Raw genomic sequence first — 15,938 nt, 5'->3', positions numbered from 1 at the left:
AAGAGTATATGAATATTTTTAAAATGAAGTATTTTGTATTTACATCAAGTGCTGTCATGTTGTTATCTCTATAAATAGAGAAGAAGGAAGTGATTCCTAACAACGAGTTTTGAAGTTTTTCCTCAGTGTCTGCCTCAGTGGCTCTGGATCCTTCCTCGTTGGGTTCAGGACCCCAGAGAAGGACTTGAGTGGTGGGGCTTTGAGGATGACGGTGGCTCTGCTGGGGAAGAAAACAGCCCAAGGGGAGGGAGGACTGGGGACCTGTCTCCCCTCCACTGTGTGCACCACGGCTTGTGGCGTGAGCCGGGCTGCATGACTACTTACTGCTACTCTGTGCTGCCCACACCCAGGCTTCTGAAGGGTGAGGGGACTTGCCCACATCACTGACTCAGTGAGAATGGTGAACCCAGGTCTTCTGACCCCGAGAAAAGCCTTTTAGAATGGTCATGAGGATCATAGGCACATAAAGCTCTTGATAAACATCAGCTATTGTTGTTTTAAGAGAGGACTTCCTTGGATGAAAGGGAAGAAAGGGAAGAAGATAGACATGGAGCAGACCCTCTTCAAAGGCACCAGTTGAAGGGGCACAGAGAACTCAGGGGGCTGGATGCAGCTGCCCATTCCCTCTTCCTCGACTCTGGGCAGGGCTGCTAGGCAGAGAATGGATAAGCCTAAGTGCTAGGAGAGGAACAAACCATTTACACTCAGTGCTGCTTCTGTGACACTGATCAAGTTTCATGAAGCAACACTTGCCCTCATCTGCCTCATCCATCCCACCCCATCCCATTCCACCCATCCCACCCCACCCCATCCCATCCCATCCCACCCCATCCCATTCCACCCATCCCATCCCATCCCACCTCATCCCATTCCACCCATCCCACCCCAGGCCACCCCACCCCACCCTACCCCATCCTGTCCCACCCTACCCCATCCTGTCCCACCCAAATCCATCCCATCCCATCTCATCTCATCCATTTTATTTCCTCTTTTAGTTTTTTATCAACTAAATTGACTTTACAACCCACTTTTGGGTTCTGACCCATAATTTATGAACCTTGCTTAGGTGAATAGTAAATGGACAGGTCACCTTTGCTATGAGCCCAGGTCTGTGGAAAGGCAATGAGGTCATGGGTGGGACCTGGGGGAATGGAGGCTTCTGATGGGAGGTGGGACAGGTATCTGGGGCAGCCCAGGGCAAAGACTTCCTTCTGTCTCCTTCCCCTCCACAACCTTGGCAGTAAGTCATAAGGTTGGCCAGCAGAGTGTGCCATGATAGGGAAACATGTAGAATAGTATGCCTTCAGTCTGATGAGAGCCCCGTGTGGCTGGGCTGGGAGGGGATGGGGAGAGGCAGGGAGCTGAGGGAACAGCATATTGTCCTACCTTTTCAGTGACTTGGGAAAGCCTGTAGTGCAGGAGTGGGCTCCATGTGGGTCAAGAATACTCTCCCTGACGTTCCCCATTCTTCCTCCCTCTTGCCCATAGCGGGCAAGATTACATGAGGAAAGGAGGAAGGAGGGATGAGACCCAGCTGCTTCAGCTGGGCTGGACACAGTAAGAAGTGGTTTTCGTTGCAGATGACTCAGAGGCTGGAGCTAAGCGGCCCCGGACCACAATCACAGCGAAGCAGCTGGAGACATTGAAGAATGCCTATAAGAACTCCCCTAAGCCTGCCCGGCATGTGAGGGAGCAGCTGTCCTCGGAGACAGGCCTGGACATGAGGGTTGTACAGGTGAGGCTCCAGCCACCCCGACCTCCAGGGGCTTCTTTGCTGACCGGGGATCTCAAGCCGGGCACCACCCGGTGCCGGGCCTGGCATGGGGGTAGAGGGTGTCCTGTGCGTCCCCACATCCACGCCGTCCACAGGAGGACGGCTCCAGGTAACCATGGCACCTCATCAGTGTGGTTCCTGATCCCCTCGGGGCGCTGGGCTCAGGGCCACGGCCCCAGGAAATCTGCTGAACCAGAGAGATGTCTGAGGCCCAGGCCAGGGGAAGCGATGGGCACAACCCGTTCCTCACCCATCTGCTGCGGCTTCAGCCTTTGTCTCTGGTCTCGGGACCCTGGGGGCTTTGGGCTTGTGGCAGACACCCCCAAAGTGTGTCCCTTTGTGGCAGGTTTGGTTTCAGAACAGAAGGGCCAAGGAGAAACGACTGAAGAAGGACGCGGGGCGGCACCGCTGGGGCCAGTTCTACAAGAGCGTCAAGAGGAGCCGGGGAGGCAGCAAGCAGGAGAAGGAGAGCTCTGCGGAGGACTGTGGGGTTAGTGACAGCGAGCTGAGCTTCCGAGGTGAGCGCGGCTGGAGGGGCGAGGCCGAGGCCCCAGGAGAGGCCCCTGGGAAACAGTGACCCCCGACAGGCAGGAGAGGTCTCTCTGGAGGCCTTGCCAGCTCTCTCCTGAACACAGGCCCCACCCTGTGACTTGGGGATAAGGGTGGGGGGAAATGGTTGTGGTCCTTCCAGAGCGGACAGGGCAGAGGAAAGCAGAGCTCTGCTGCTGACCCGAGGAAGCTGGGCTCCCAGGCCTGCGGGCCTGAAGGCCTCCCCTCCTTGCCCGCTGCCCGGGGCTCCCTCAACAGTCCACACAGCTGCCAAGGGCCCTGTGTCTCAGTCTGTGCCCCAAGCCCCTCTCCTGCATTTCTCCCCTCAATGGGGGTGGTGGCCTTCCTCCGGTGACCCCCTAGAGTGAGGCCCCTCCTCTGCTGGTGGTGGGAGGATGTGCATCACAGCCCTTGGCTGGCCCTGGAGAGTCAGTACTGTGAGTGCATGTAAGGTGGGGACTGGCCTCATTCTGAAATCCCTTCCCCCACCGCTCACTTCATCTTGTCCCCAGCGCATATGCTTTGCTGCCTGTGCTACATTCAAATTTTGTGCGTCAGCAGAATTGCAAATGGCTGCATGTTTTGGATCCTTTGGTTGTTTGCAAATAGCCATTCTCTTGTATCGAGTCCTCAAATGTGGAAGGTCCTCTGTTGTGGCAGGAGAAGGGAAGAGGCCTGAGCTGGGAGAATCAGAAATCTGGTTTCCAGTTGTGGCTCTGTCAAATTGATTTACTTTTCTTGAGCCTCAGTTTACCCATCTCTAAATGGGTATAACCGTATCCTTGCCCATATCCCAGTGGTCTTGTGGGAATCCGTGAATACAGCTGACTGTGGATACATTTGGAGAGAGCTCAGCACATTTTTATGCTTGGAAGACATAACCATTCTTAGGCAGCTTGTGGTTCCCACAGAGGGCCCTGGTCACTTGGGATGACAGGTGTAGGCAAAACGCCAGTTAATGGCCATTTTACAGTGTAGCTGAGCCTTCATCTCCTGCCCTCTTTAAAGGGCATGACTCTCCTCCCCCTTTTCATTTTTGTGGATGGGATGTGGGACAGCCTAGGGCATGTTGTCAGAAGGGATGGGTGTTGAAGTCCACTCTGGGGTGGCCTGGGTAGGAATGGACACACAGGCCCAGTGGGAATAGAAGGGAAGTCTGTGGGGCAGCAGATGGCAAGAGCTGCCTGCGTGGACCATGATTTCCTGAGAGGACCGTAGGTCAGTCCAAAGGTCTGCCCATGAGGCCCGGGGCATGTTCAGGGGCCTTATGCTCACCTTCCAGGCCTCTTGGGTGGGGACGTAGGGGTGGAAAGCCACTCAGTCTCCTCCAAGCTGCTGAAATCAACATCTGGAACATACAGGGTTGTTAAGTCTTGTTTTGTAGCTCCTTTCTGTTGGGTGCAGGTGGGCCCCCAGGCTGACGTATTGTTGGTCTCTCCACATAACTGTATAATCTTATTTTTCTTAAGACTAAAATTGTTCACCCCTGTTGGAGAGATGAATTCTTCCAGGTGGCAAAGATTTCACGAGATCCCCTTAATGAAATTCCTCAAGATACAAGAAGGTCCATTTGCCTTAATCAATCCAATGCATTGTCCCCAGTGAAGAACTTGTTCATAGAGAAACCAAGTCCTTTGATACTGAGCCTCTTTCCCAGGTAGAGCAGAAAGCTTTTGTGTATACATGTCTTGAGTCCTCAGCTCCCTTGACCTGACGGCCCTGCTTCTTTCCCTACAACTGAATCAAGCACTTTTTTCAGCCCGAAAGCTTTCAGATGAAATCTTGTTAGCACAGTTTCTTCCGTTTGTGCTGTGGATGGCGTGTGCCGCAGCAGACCTCAGGCATTCGTGGTCCATAGCCGTCAGGGTAGCCATCTTCGTACATGGCCCACCTGAGACCAACAAGCTCACGAAACATTTGTCCGGCCTTCTGGGACCTGGGCCTGTGGTCTCTGGAGGTGTTTGTTCTGTTTTTCCCCTTGACGTGGGTCAGTGTCTGGATGCCAGGCTGACCTGTTGGTGTCTGGTTCATGCTCGGGCTTCTTTCCTGGTCATATATATTCCTAGGTTGTGAAGAACAGGGGAGCACTGGAGTCCTGGCGGCTGACAATAAATCTCCGTTCTTTTGTCCACAGAGGATCAGATTCTCTCAGAACTTGGCCACACCAATAGGATTTATGGCAACGTGGGGGACGTTTCAGGCGGACAGTTAATGAATGGGAGCTTCTCCATGGACGGGACAGGACAATCCTATCAGGACTTGAGGGATGGGAGCCCCTATGGAATCCCCCAGTCTCCATCCTCCATCTCGTCCCTGCCATCCCACGCTCCTTTGCTCAATGGGCTGGATTACACGGTGGACAGTAACTTGGGCATCATTGCGCACGCAGGGCAGGGAGTAAGCCAGACGCTGAGAGCCATGGCTGGGGGACCCACCTCTGACATCTCCACAGGAAGCAGTGTAGGCTACCCTGACTTTCCGACTAGCCCGGCCTCCTGGCTCGATGAAATGGATCATCCTCCTTTTTAAACACTTCTCCCCACCCTACCTGTCCTCTGGCTTGAGAGAATATCTTCAAGGATTGAAAGACACTTGCCTTTTAAGGATCGAAAGTGCGCCAATGTGAATTTCCATTATTTTCAATGGAAGTCCTCTGCCGATTCCGGGGAGGTTGCGGTAGGACCCCACTGGGGCTGGCTTTCCTGGGAAGCGGTGGGAGAGCAGCCGCCTCTCAGAACACAGCACAGGGGCGCAGAGCCCAGAGCACTAGGGTGCCGGCTGGTCAGCTCCTCCCCTGCTCCCGTCCTGCTTACAGGTTTTGGCTGCTCAGTGCTTGGTTGATGAGGTGACTGTGTCAGGCCACCTAAGCCTTGGGGAACTCTGCTCCAACTGGAGAGTCTCATGAGGTGTCTCCCGAACCACTGCTCTCGCCAGAACCAAGATTCCCAAGGTGGAGGCCTCATGGCCCTTGAGTATCGATAAAAGTGATTTCTGGACCACTCTTACTTAACACCAATTTTCAAAATTAAAAAAAAGTCACATATTAAAGATCAGGGGAAAACTTTGATGACCACAGTTTGATGTTGAAAACATGCTCCCTCCTCTTATTTATTTATTTATTTTTTTTGCTGTGAAAAAATATGACTTTTTCCCTACCCAGAACTACATGCCAGAGACAATTTTGTCAGTTTTGGTTTTTATGAAATTCCATCCCAATCACTGAATCCCTGATGGCAAGAAGTGGTTTTCATTGCAGGTGACTCTGAGGCTGGAGCCGAGTGGCCCTGGACCATCCCAGCGACTGCCTGACAAGTCCCCCTGGTGCACAATGTGCCTTTTTAATTTGCTTGTATTATTTATTCCACAAGACAGGCTATGGGTTCCAAAATGATCAAAGCTAAAATATGGAGAGAACAGAACGACAATCAGTGAAAACATTTGTAGACGTTTGGATTCCAAACATGCAGTTGGTTTAGCCAAATCAGCAGATGCTAGTCTCCCAGAGTTCTCATCCGGTAGGGCAAAATGATATTGGATCTGTTTGGAGGGAGTTGGTTTAGATGAGATTGTAAGCCCACTCCCCACCTGCAGCCAACCGTCCTCAGCCCTTTAAAAATGAGCGCTTTCTCTGCCACACTATCTGACTCAGTAGGAGGACAGTCTTGGCCTCTTCCAAGTATTGGCCATGCTTCTTGGCCCATCTCATTTGGGAGGAATCATTTAGGGAGCAGCCCTTAAGTTGTCCACAGGGTTCCAAATGGTCCTTGGGCTGCATCCCTCTGGGTTGTTGGCTGGGCTCATGCCATGCCCTGTGGTGCTCCAGTCCTGTGCTCAAAAAGGCAGAGCTCTCTGGCCACTGGCAGTGCAGAGACTCTCAGCTTGCAGGTTTGCATAGCAGATCACCAAGCCTGGGACAAGGGCAGGGCCTACCCCTGCTTTATGAGCTGCTGTCTCTGCAACAGACTGCGCTCCCACAGGAAATGCCGTTGTGATGGTGCTGAAAGTCCCACCTTACAAAACACATCTGTCCGTCTAGAAGCTCTCCATGTTCATGTGGAACTTAGCCAGGTAGAATCGATTCCAGTCCCCTTGGGAGATGGTGGTTTGCTTCTGCTGGCCTCCCATTCTCTTGAACAAGATCAGCAGAGTGGGAAAGGGTAAGAAGGCATTGCCTTTCTTTCACAGCAAGTAATGGGGTCAGAGCACCTGGGGAACCTTCCTTCCAGGAATGGTTTTGAGGACCACAAAAGTTTAGGCATATGGTTGGCAGACTAAAGGAAGAAATCAGCACTTCCTTTCTGGATGCTGCATCTTTCATAAACTCCTTTCCAGGACTAAACTAAGGTCAGTGAAGCTTCTTTAAAATAGATAGTAAATTCCTGGATCAGCCTTCTGGCCATCTTTTCTCTGATCAGTTTTGTAATGTACCCTTATTTTTTGATGTGCTTGATTGTCATGATTTTTTTGCTTGGGGAGTCTGCAAATGTAGACTCTCTGCCCGTGATTCCAGGTGTCAGGATGACAGTGTGTTAAGCCTGGCCAATTCTATGTGCTATTGGGAATTCCCCAGTAATATGAATATTCGGGGTGGGGATGGCGACATAAATACAAGATAAAAAGCCATGTGAAGGAAAGGAAAATGCAACTGTCTTTTTGGAGGACAGATTCTTAGGCACACTGTTCTTAGCAGGCTGCTTATAAAACACTGGAGAAAGACTGCTGGATTAAAACCAGTTAAAAACTGCCCCACTCAGACCACTGTCTCAGCCTGATTACTTGGAGTAGTATCTCATGGGATCTCAGAGACCCTTTGTATTTTCGCTGAGTGCAGTACTGGGAGAGCAGGCTCTTTAAGATGGGGGGAGGTGTTGCATCCCCCTCTGTGTAACCCTGCTTTTGGAGACTAGATGAAATTGACCAGTCTTCATTTTTGTAGGTGGGTTCATCAGGCTTACTCTCTATTCATTCATAGGAGATTGGAAGGCCTCCCTCGTTCATGCACTCCAGTGAGGAGTTCAGGTGACACTGTGTTGGGAGGAGCTCCTTTGGTTTGGTGGGGTTGACTAGCTGGGAGGGCTCTTGAGCAAGCCCTGATCAGAAAGCCATGGGAACTGAGTATAAGTTCTCAGGGCCACCTCACCAGAAAGCAGCAGTCACTGGTGCCGCCATCTAGAAACGCAGTCACAATTGGTCTCAGATTTTTAGTGGATTTTCTGTGATTTTCTCAGATTTTCTGTGCAGGTGGGGTTAGCATTATGGGGCTAGTGCCACCCATAAGCCCATAGGCCAAGACAGTTCCTTGGCTCTTCTGAGGCTCAGGGATGGAGAAGAATGAAACTGTCCTGAGACTATGGTCCAGGCACTCCTCTATTCTCAGTAGTCTGTTATGGAGGTATGCTATGTGGGAGATTTTCTCCCCCTTGCGAAATGACACTGATGAATTTTAAAAGTGAGATGACACCTTCTAGAAGCACTTACACTACTTGGACCTGTCTTTGGCTCTAGAAGAGCAATTAACCAACAACTGTTATCTGTGGTGGCTGGCTGATAGTCCTGAGGGTGGGAGGCTTCTGAATCCAGGAGCAAATTAATAAAATGAAAAAAAAGAAACAACACCCAAATTTCCAGTGGTAAATGATAAAAGCAAACATGGAATCTGCAAGGCTATGGAAGAATCTGTATTTGCTGAAAAGTAGTAAGACCAGGGAGGAAATCCCAAATGCAAGGGCTAAACCGGCCACTGGGTAAACCATGCTGTGGGGAAGCCTGGACTCCAGTCCTTCAGGACTGGCAGTGCCCACTGAAGCCAACTCCTTTCTGTCCTTGTGCTTTTTCTTTCTTGCCCCATCTGACAGTTATAAAATGAAAACCAACTACCAGATTGATAACGTTGTTCATGTAAACTAATACCATGAAACACCGGGGGAAAAGGACAAAATTAAGACAGAAGAAAAGCATTTGGGAGTGTCGTTTAATAAGGTGTCTTTTTTTTTTTTGGCCAATATAAAATATAAAATCTGATAAAGATCCCTGGGGCCGTTAGATCTTTGCAGTGAAGTTCACTTTGCAAGAATGATAAGAAATCTGACAAACAAAAGACGTTAGTGTCTCTGAAGCTTGAGCTGGTTATTCTGATACAACTGCCTCCTGGCCAGAGGGGTTGAAGGCTTCAGCTTAGCAACAGCTGTGTGCTGTGTGACAGGCCACTGTCCGCCACCCGCACCCCCGTTCGCCCCCTCCCTCTGACCATTTGGTTATAACCATGGAAATAATGACCGTACCTCCTCAGCCAGCAGGGTCTGGAAGGACCGAGGAGGCTCATTTTTAAACATTGCACTTTAAAAATTGGAAACCGTGAGATGAAGAAAAATTCAATTAAGCGGAAATGAGTTTTGTTTTATTGCCTGCTGCTGAAGGGCGCTGGGCATGCTGAAAGCTAAATAAAAAGCACATCACTGCCTCTCTCTTTCTTGGATTGGTCGATGGGCCCCTTTTGCAGTCGTTGCTCCAACTGCTGTAACACGGTGATTGGAGCCAAAAAGAGAGAGTGCAGCAAAGTCACCCCATCCCCACTGCTTGGTAGGACCACACGGAAAGCACAGTTTCAGCTGCGAGCTCTGGTGAGGAGTCAGCTGCAGGTCTGGGAGGTGCGCCAAGCATCCCTTCGCTTCGGGAGGCAGAGCACAGGTGGACAGAGCCGGACCCCCCACGCTCACCCGCTGCCCACCTAGAGACAAGAACCATTTGTACGTTCCCCACTTGAGGACTGTGTTTAGCCAAACACGCAGGTTCAGGGCCGCAGCATCTCAGAAGCTGCTCTGAACTTGCATTCAGACCTCAAAGCCCCAGATCCCCTAAGCTCTGGATTGTCGCCCTCACCCTTCGCAGTGTAAATTTTGTACAGTTAAAAAGAAATGGAGTCTCATTTCCTGGGAAAAAAAGAAAAAGAAAAAAAAAAAAAGGACCCACCCATCCTTATTTATGGCCATGTGACTTTGGAACACAGAAGCTGGTGCGTTTGTTTGTATGTGCCTCCTGTGTGTTGGCATGATGAGATGTGTATGGTAAAACTATGTCAAATAAATATGGAAATTCTTTAGAAGCCAGTGTGTCTTGCTTTTCATTTGGCTTTCTGGAATGTTTTTCTCTTGACATAATAGAATACAAAGCTGTGCTGACATAGATCCCTTTCATCGCCAAAAGGAAACCCAAGGTACACCTCTGAATGTGGAGCTACTTAAAACTGCAAATACCCGTACTATGCAATAAAGGGTTGGGTAGAGGAAGTTCTCTGATTTTTCTAATAATTTTTCTTTTTTCAGTTTTCTGGGGCCCAGTCCCCTGTTTCAAGGCTTAAGGAATGGGCAGAGAAAACTAGCTGACTCCATACATTTTAGTTACCATTTGTCCTGTTGCATTTTTTAAAAAAGGTTTCACACATTTAATACTGAGCCACACAGGGCCCTAGTGAGGAAACAGGAAGCATTAGGAGTCAAGCTCCGTCAAGCTGTTCAGACAGCAGTCACATGCTCACTACTGTGATTTGGTTGGTTGAGGATGCAGGTGACCTTGACACAGCATGAATGTGTGCCACTTCATATGTGAGGCCCTTATAGCCCAGCTTGGTTCTTCTCCAGTGTCTTCTTTTGGAGTTATACCCGATTTTATTACCAGTTTTCATTCGAATCTGTTGGGGAAATGGGGTGATTCTGCTATTGTTTCTTGGCCAGGAATCACATGATCCTGAAAGTCTTGTGAGGAGACGAAAGGAGCAAATTCAGCTGCATGTAGTGATGGGGGAGAAGAGAAAAGAGCTGTCCTGTCGTGTTTTTAAAGTCCTTCACATGTATATGTTTTCTCCCCAAGGATGTGCAAATGCCTGTATTTGGGTGAGAGGTGAACAGAGGGATAGAGCTCATCAGAGCTCCTGGACAAGCTTTTCTAGGAAAATCTCCACTCAGGTGTTTTTCTCTTTAATCTGCAGCAGACTTTATTAGTGTGCAGGACCTTAAGTTTTGCTGGAGTGGAAAGAGCAACAGAGATTGCTTAATAAAAAAGTTTAAAGTCATGACATTTCTTTAGAGCTGGGGTTCCATCCAGGAAAAACTAGTGATTTTTGTATTAGTGATTAGATTTGTTTGTTTGAAGAGAAGATCCAAACAGAGGTTCACTGAACTGTATGGTAACTATTGGCTATTTCAGTTTAAATCAATTAAATAAAATTAAAAGTTTAGTTCCTCACACCAGCCATATTTTAAGTGCTCAATAGCTATTTTTAGTGTCTAGTGGTTACTGTATTTGGACACACAGATATGTTTCTATCATTGCAGAAAGTGTTGTTAGACAGTACAGATGGAGTCTGGCTAAGAAGAATGGGCAGAGATAGATTATTCATCACCTGTTTAGCTACTGGTTATCCTGGAGCACTTTGTATTCTCAGCCTCTGTAGACAGTGGTAGCACCAACTTTTTTTTACCTTTTTTTCCCTTTGGTTTGGTCCCTACAGATCAGCTCCCGAGCAGCGTGATTCTCCTGACAGTGGCCTTTCAAAAGGACAGTTGTCTAAAGAAGAATAAAGGAAAGAATTATAATGAAAAGAAATCACTGGCTAGAAAGAATGAAATAAGACACAAACTCAGGAGATCAAAGACTTAGCAGTCAGTGTTTTCCACCTCTTTCCGAGCTATTCAGCTAAAATCAGAAAAGGATAAAAAGCCATCAAAGGCAAGTCAGTATGTTGTAAATTTTAACCAGTTGCCAAACTAGAAGTAAAATCATAAGAAAGGTAGGTGATCCTCAATGTAATTGAATGTCTCTTCCTAGATTTGATATTTGAGACCTAGTTTAAAAATTGGCCTGTACAGTCTAAGTGGAAAATTGTTGCCACCCTGTGCCAAGTCTCCTAGAAGGCTATTTCAGTTTCATCATTTGGAACTCTGATGAATATCCTCCTCTGCAGGCTGTGCAGTGAGTGGGGAGCCATGGAGCTGGGTCTGGGTGCTTGTGTGGGTCATGACTGCCTCAGGGAAATAAGCACTGTCAGCTCAGTCTCTGCTAGGGAGACACTGTGAGTTAGGAGGGAGGGTATAAAATGGGGCCAAATCACTAGGAAGAGGGAACTTTTATTACTATAATTCTAAAAGAAGTAATAAAAATAACCCATCCAAACTATTAAGGTCTTCTAAATGGTCAGCTGCTGCCCTAGGCATTCTGTCAGAGAAAGCGGGCGTGGCTTCTCCATGGAACATTTTCCCTTTTGTCATTTTTTCATGCATTTTCTTTTCTCACTTTTGTCTAATATGACATCAGGATTTTCCTTTAGAATTCTTTCCTTTGGTGATTCTTCCTTTGGCCATCTCCCCTGTTAAAACACAAAAACTGAACTTAGGTATGTTATTAAGTAGTAGGTTATTTTGTAATTAAACTAACAAGTCACAGATGTCCCTGACAGAATGCACGTCTTCCCTTCCCAGAGAAGGGACTCCTAGGAGGAAAAGGTTTCCATGTGACTTACTCATCCTTCAGGTTGTTTAGGAGATCGCTAAAATGGCCAGAACTTTCAAGGCTGATATAGCTTAGGCTTTCTCTAGAGTTGGGGGAGAGTTTATCATCTGTCTATCATCATCTATGTATTTATTTAACTGAAGTATAGTTGATTTACAGTGTTGTGCCAATCTCTGCTGTATAGCAAAGTGACTCAGTTAATATGTGTGTGTGTGTATCCTTTGAGAGTTTTTTCTTTTTGTTTTGTTTGTTTGTTAAGATTTATGTTTCTCTCACTTGCATGCCAACCCTGGACCAGGATCTCCTGTTGGTTGAGAGGGGCTTGGGGGTTTTGGAAAGGCTGGGAATTGCTTCCTGAAAGATAAAATATAAACCCCCCAAAATGGTCTTGGCACACACTTGGAGTTGGAAATAAGCAGGTTTTTTTTTTTTAAAGGCCATTAAAATGGTAAATAGGTTTCAACAGATGGCTTCAGCACAGCAGTGGAAAGCCCAGGCAAGGACTTTGGGGTTAAATCTCATATTTTAGTCACCTGGGACAAACATTTATAAAGTTGACAGCTCTCTCCTCATCTCTAAATAAAGACGGTGAAGGTTGCCTGCTCCCTGGCCAGCTGATAGGGGCTGCCTGTGACCTAGGGAATTGAACGTCACTCTTTTTGACACCTGTCACACTTACAGCTCCCCCAGTCTACAGGAATATGATAACCAAGAACCTATATGGTGGACGGGCCAGGACTTTTATACTCAATATGTGTGCTGGCTTTATTATTTTTTCAGAATCATTTTAACATTTAATGCTTCTCAATTAAAGTGATTTCCTGGAGTGGATGCCAAGCTTCGTTTAGAATGCGCATTAGCCACTTTCTGTATCGGTAGTTAAAGGTACTGAGGGATTTAAACAGCAATCCACAAGTCTGTTCAGTCAAGGTTTGGCGGAATAAAGCAGATTATAAACAATAATATATGTCTTTCTCTTCTTTTTTTGGAAGGTTTCCAAACTCACAAACAGAGCTAAAGTGCTGTAAACATATCCAGGAGTAAGCCTGGGGCTCTGCAAATGTACTCCATGAAAGCCACGGCCACCGACAGTGCCACTTTTTATCCTGCGTGTGTACGGGTGCACGTACTTTAAAAGAGCTTTTTATTACACAAAGTGTCCATCAACTGAACTCACCTTCTAAATATTAAAATGGAAACCGGGATTGCTACACAAGTGAGAGGAAAAATAAATCCTGGCTGCAGTGTGGATGATGAATTTGCTGCTGCTGCTGCCTAGGGCGGCCGTGGAAAGGCACCTCTCTATTCCTTAATGCCCTCACAGTCTCTGAGGCTCAGCCGCTGCATCTAGTAAACTTAGGTTCAAATGGTCTTTTTCTGCTTCCCTGGTGGCTCAGTTGGTAAAAAGCCTGCCTGCAATGCGGGAGACCTGGGTTCAATCCCTGGCTCAGGAAGATCCCTTGCAGAAAGAAATGGCAAGCCACTCCAGTATTCTTGCCTGGAGAATTCCATGGACGGAGGAGCCTGGTGGGCTATAGTCCATGGAATTACAAAGAGTCGGACATGACTGAGTGACTTAACACTTTCACTTTTTTTCAAGAGAAACCCACACTGAGGGCTTAGAGTTCTACCATGAGGCGGCTGCATGTTATGGGGGTGGGGGCAGTTCCTTGGGTTTCACTTTCTGTTTTTAACTTCAGTGTTCCAGGAAGAACTCATGTTCATTCCTTCTAAGATATGTAGGAAGAAAGTGAGAAGAAATCTGTTCTGAGTGTAAACTAGCTTGTACCTTGTGACCATCTTAATCTGGTTTTTAGGGCTAGGAAGCTTTCTGTTGCTGGAGGAAGGCATACTGCCCTCAGAAATGACTCCAATTCATGAATTTCTAAGAGAGGAGAAAGTAAAAATGTACAATAATGACATTTATTTTATAACTGTGCAAAGGAGAAGTGATATAACAAAACACGGAAAAATTTGAATGATTTACATATAAAAGTAAAAATAGTAATAAATAAAAAGCCATGAACTCCCAATAACTGTGATGATCCATATAAGGATTAAGCCATTAAGTTCTGCTTTTCAGGTAGGAGCATGACAAGAATATTTCAAGGGTAAGTGAATAAAGATGAGATTAAATAGCCTTTCCTATTCAATCCGTTAGTGTAATGCCAATTAATGCATATTTGAAAAATTGATCATACTTGATGCATAATAAACGTTAGATGATAAGTATAACAAAGAAGCTTTTTTTCCCTTCATTCTAATAATCACCGCACTTTGACCTAAATCCCTCTGATGAAGGAACTGTGAATAGTTTCTGAAATAATTACAGATGCTCAAGGTAAAGCTTCAGTAATGATCATAATAATTTTTCAAATCACATGATTACAAAAGACTGCACTGAAGTCTTTTTATGCTACAGGGAGAAAGTCCAACATGTATACATAAAATCCACGAAGAAGATTTTTAAATCCTCAGCCTCTGACTGTGGTTACTTTTGGTTTTGCTTTAGCTTATCCTGATAATGTGGTACAGGGAAAACTTGGGACTTGGTATCACAGGTTTGAATAACCACCCTGATTCTGGAAAAATATGATCATGTATATTGAAGTGCTTGATATATAATAAAGCCTATATAAAGGTGGGCATTTCCACTGTTCATACGTGTATAACATCAGTTTCCCTAACAACTCTGAGTTCAATTTCCTCATTTGTAAAATAGAGAAAATACCAATTATTTCTACTTTTACAATTCTGAGTTTCATTTAAGATGCTTGTGTATAAAGTCCTATACAAGGTAAGATGTAATTACTGTTACATCATTAATGTTAAAATGTATTGACTTTAAGATACAGTAGTTTATGAGTTGACTCACTGGAAAAGACTCTGATTCTGGGAAGGATTGGGGGCGGGAGGAGAAAGGGACGACAAAGAATGAGATGGCTGGATGGCATCACTGACTCGATGGACATGAGTTTGAGTGAACTCCGGGAGTTGGTGATGGACAGGGAGGCCTGGCGTGCTGTGATTCATGGCGTCGCAAAGAGTCGGACATGACTAAGCGACTGAACTAAAGAAAAAATGCTGCCAATTCAACTATGACATTGTTTATAAAAGATATACAATTTTGGATACATTAAAATGTGAAAAAAATGTGCATCTTAAAATTCATCAATTATAATATTATGACTACTATTAAAACATTTGACCCCAAATGCCTTAAGGATTAGGATTTAAAATTCACTCAATAATATATTTAAACTCAATATTTTCATGACTTGTGGGTTACACACCTGTTTGTGATAAACATCTAGTTATGAAGGTGCTCTTTTAGGGACCTGAAGTTTGATGAAAGCCTTCATGTTTCAGCCATTAAATGCTAAATAAACATTTGAAAGTCTTCATATTCAGCTGAAGCATATGTTAGCCTGGGCACTAACCCTTCTGCAACCCAGGCTCAGCTCTGCTCCAGTAACACACCTTGTTCATTTTTAATCCTCAAAGATGCTACATTGTACATGGAACAATAACCAATAGCCAAGTAGTTAAACCTGGCAAGAAGCTCAGAAATACCTATTTAATAGAAAGGTTCACTGGATTATGACAACCTTTCATCCAGAAAATGCTGAAACGTTTTTAAAAAGATATAATAGAAATGATTCTAGATACAATACTTTGGTTGTTACCCTTCTACCTAAGAAGCATCAGAGATAACAGTATGTGTCCAGTTGACTGACTTCTTGTCTCTTTACTAGAAACATAGTAGGTTTAAATGATTTAGTTTTTTATTATCAACCTGCGAATTTCTATGAGACTTTTCAAGATAGTCCATGCAATATCTTTGAATGCATGTGCTCAGTCATGTCCAGCTCTCTGGAACTGCACGGACTGCAGCCTGCCAGGCTCCTCTGTCCATGGTGTTTTCCAGGCAAGGATACTGGAGTCGGTTGCTATTTCCTCCTCCAGGGGATCTTCCCAATCAGGGACTGAACCCGCATCTCCTACATTGCAGGCAGATTCTTTACTGCTTAAGCCATTGGGGAAGCTCTAAAATAAGATAGCTTCTAAGATCTCTTGTGGGGCTTCCAAGGTGATGCAATGGTAAAGAACC

General features: G+C 46.1%; 1 protein-coding gene across 1 annotated transcript in view; it reads left to right on the top strand.

Annotated features, from left to right (window-relative positions):
• Positions 1 to 4,904, top strand: part of LHX4 (LIM homeobox 4) — a 43,022-nt gene extending 38,118 nt beyond the window's left edge. Inside the window, exons 4-6 of the mRNA XM_055418800.2 lie at positions 1,581 to 1,735; positions 2,121 to 2,292; positions 4,458 to 4,904. Coding sequence (XP_055274775.1) covers positions 1,581 to 1,735; positions 2,121 to 2,292; positions 4,458 to 4,852 — 722 coding nt within the window. The 3' untranslated portion in view covers positions 4,853 to 4,904. The remainder of the gene's footprint in view (positions 1 to 1,580; positions 1,736 to 2,120; positions 2,293 to 4,457) is intronic.
• Positions 4,905 to 15,938: the final 11,034 nt, after the last annotated feature.

Source organism: Moschus berezovskii, chromosome 17, assembly GCF_049115385.1.
Source record: "Moschus berezovskii isolate FMDL1 chromosome 17, NW_MosBer_1.0, whole genome shotgun sequence".
Lineage (NCBI taxonomy): Eukaryota > Metazoa > Chordata > Mammalia > Artiodactyla > Moschidae > Moschus > Moschus berezovskii.
The sequence above is the reverse complement of the archived record's forward strand: the minus strand, read 5'-3'. Positions and strand labels throughout refer to the sequence as shown.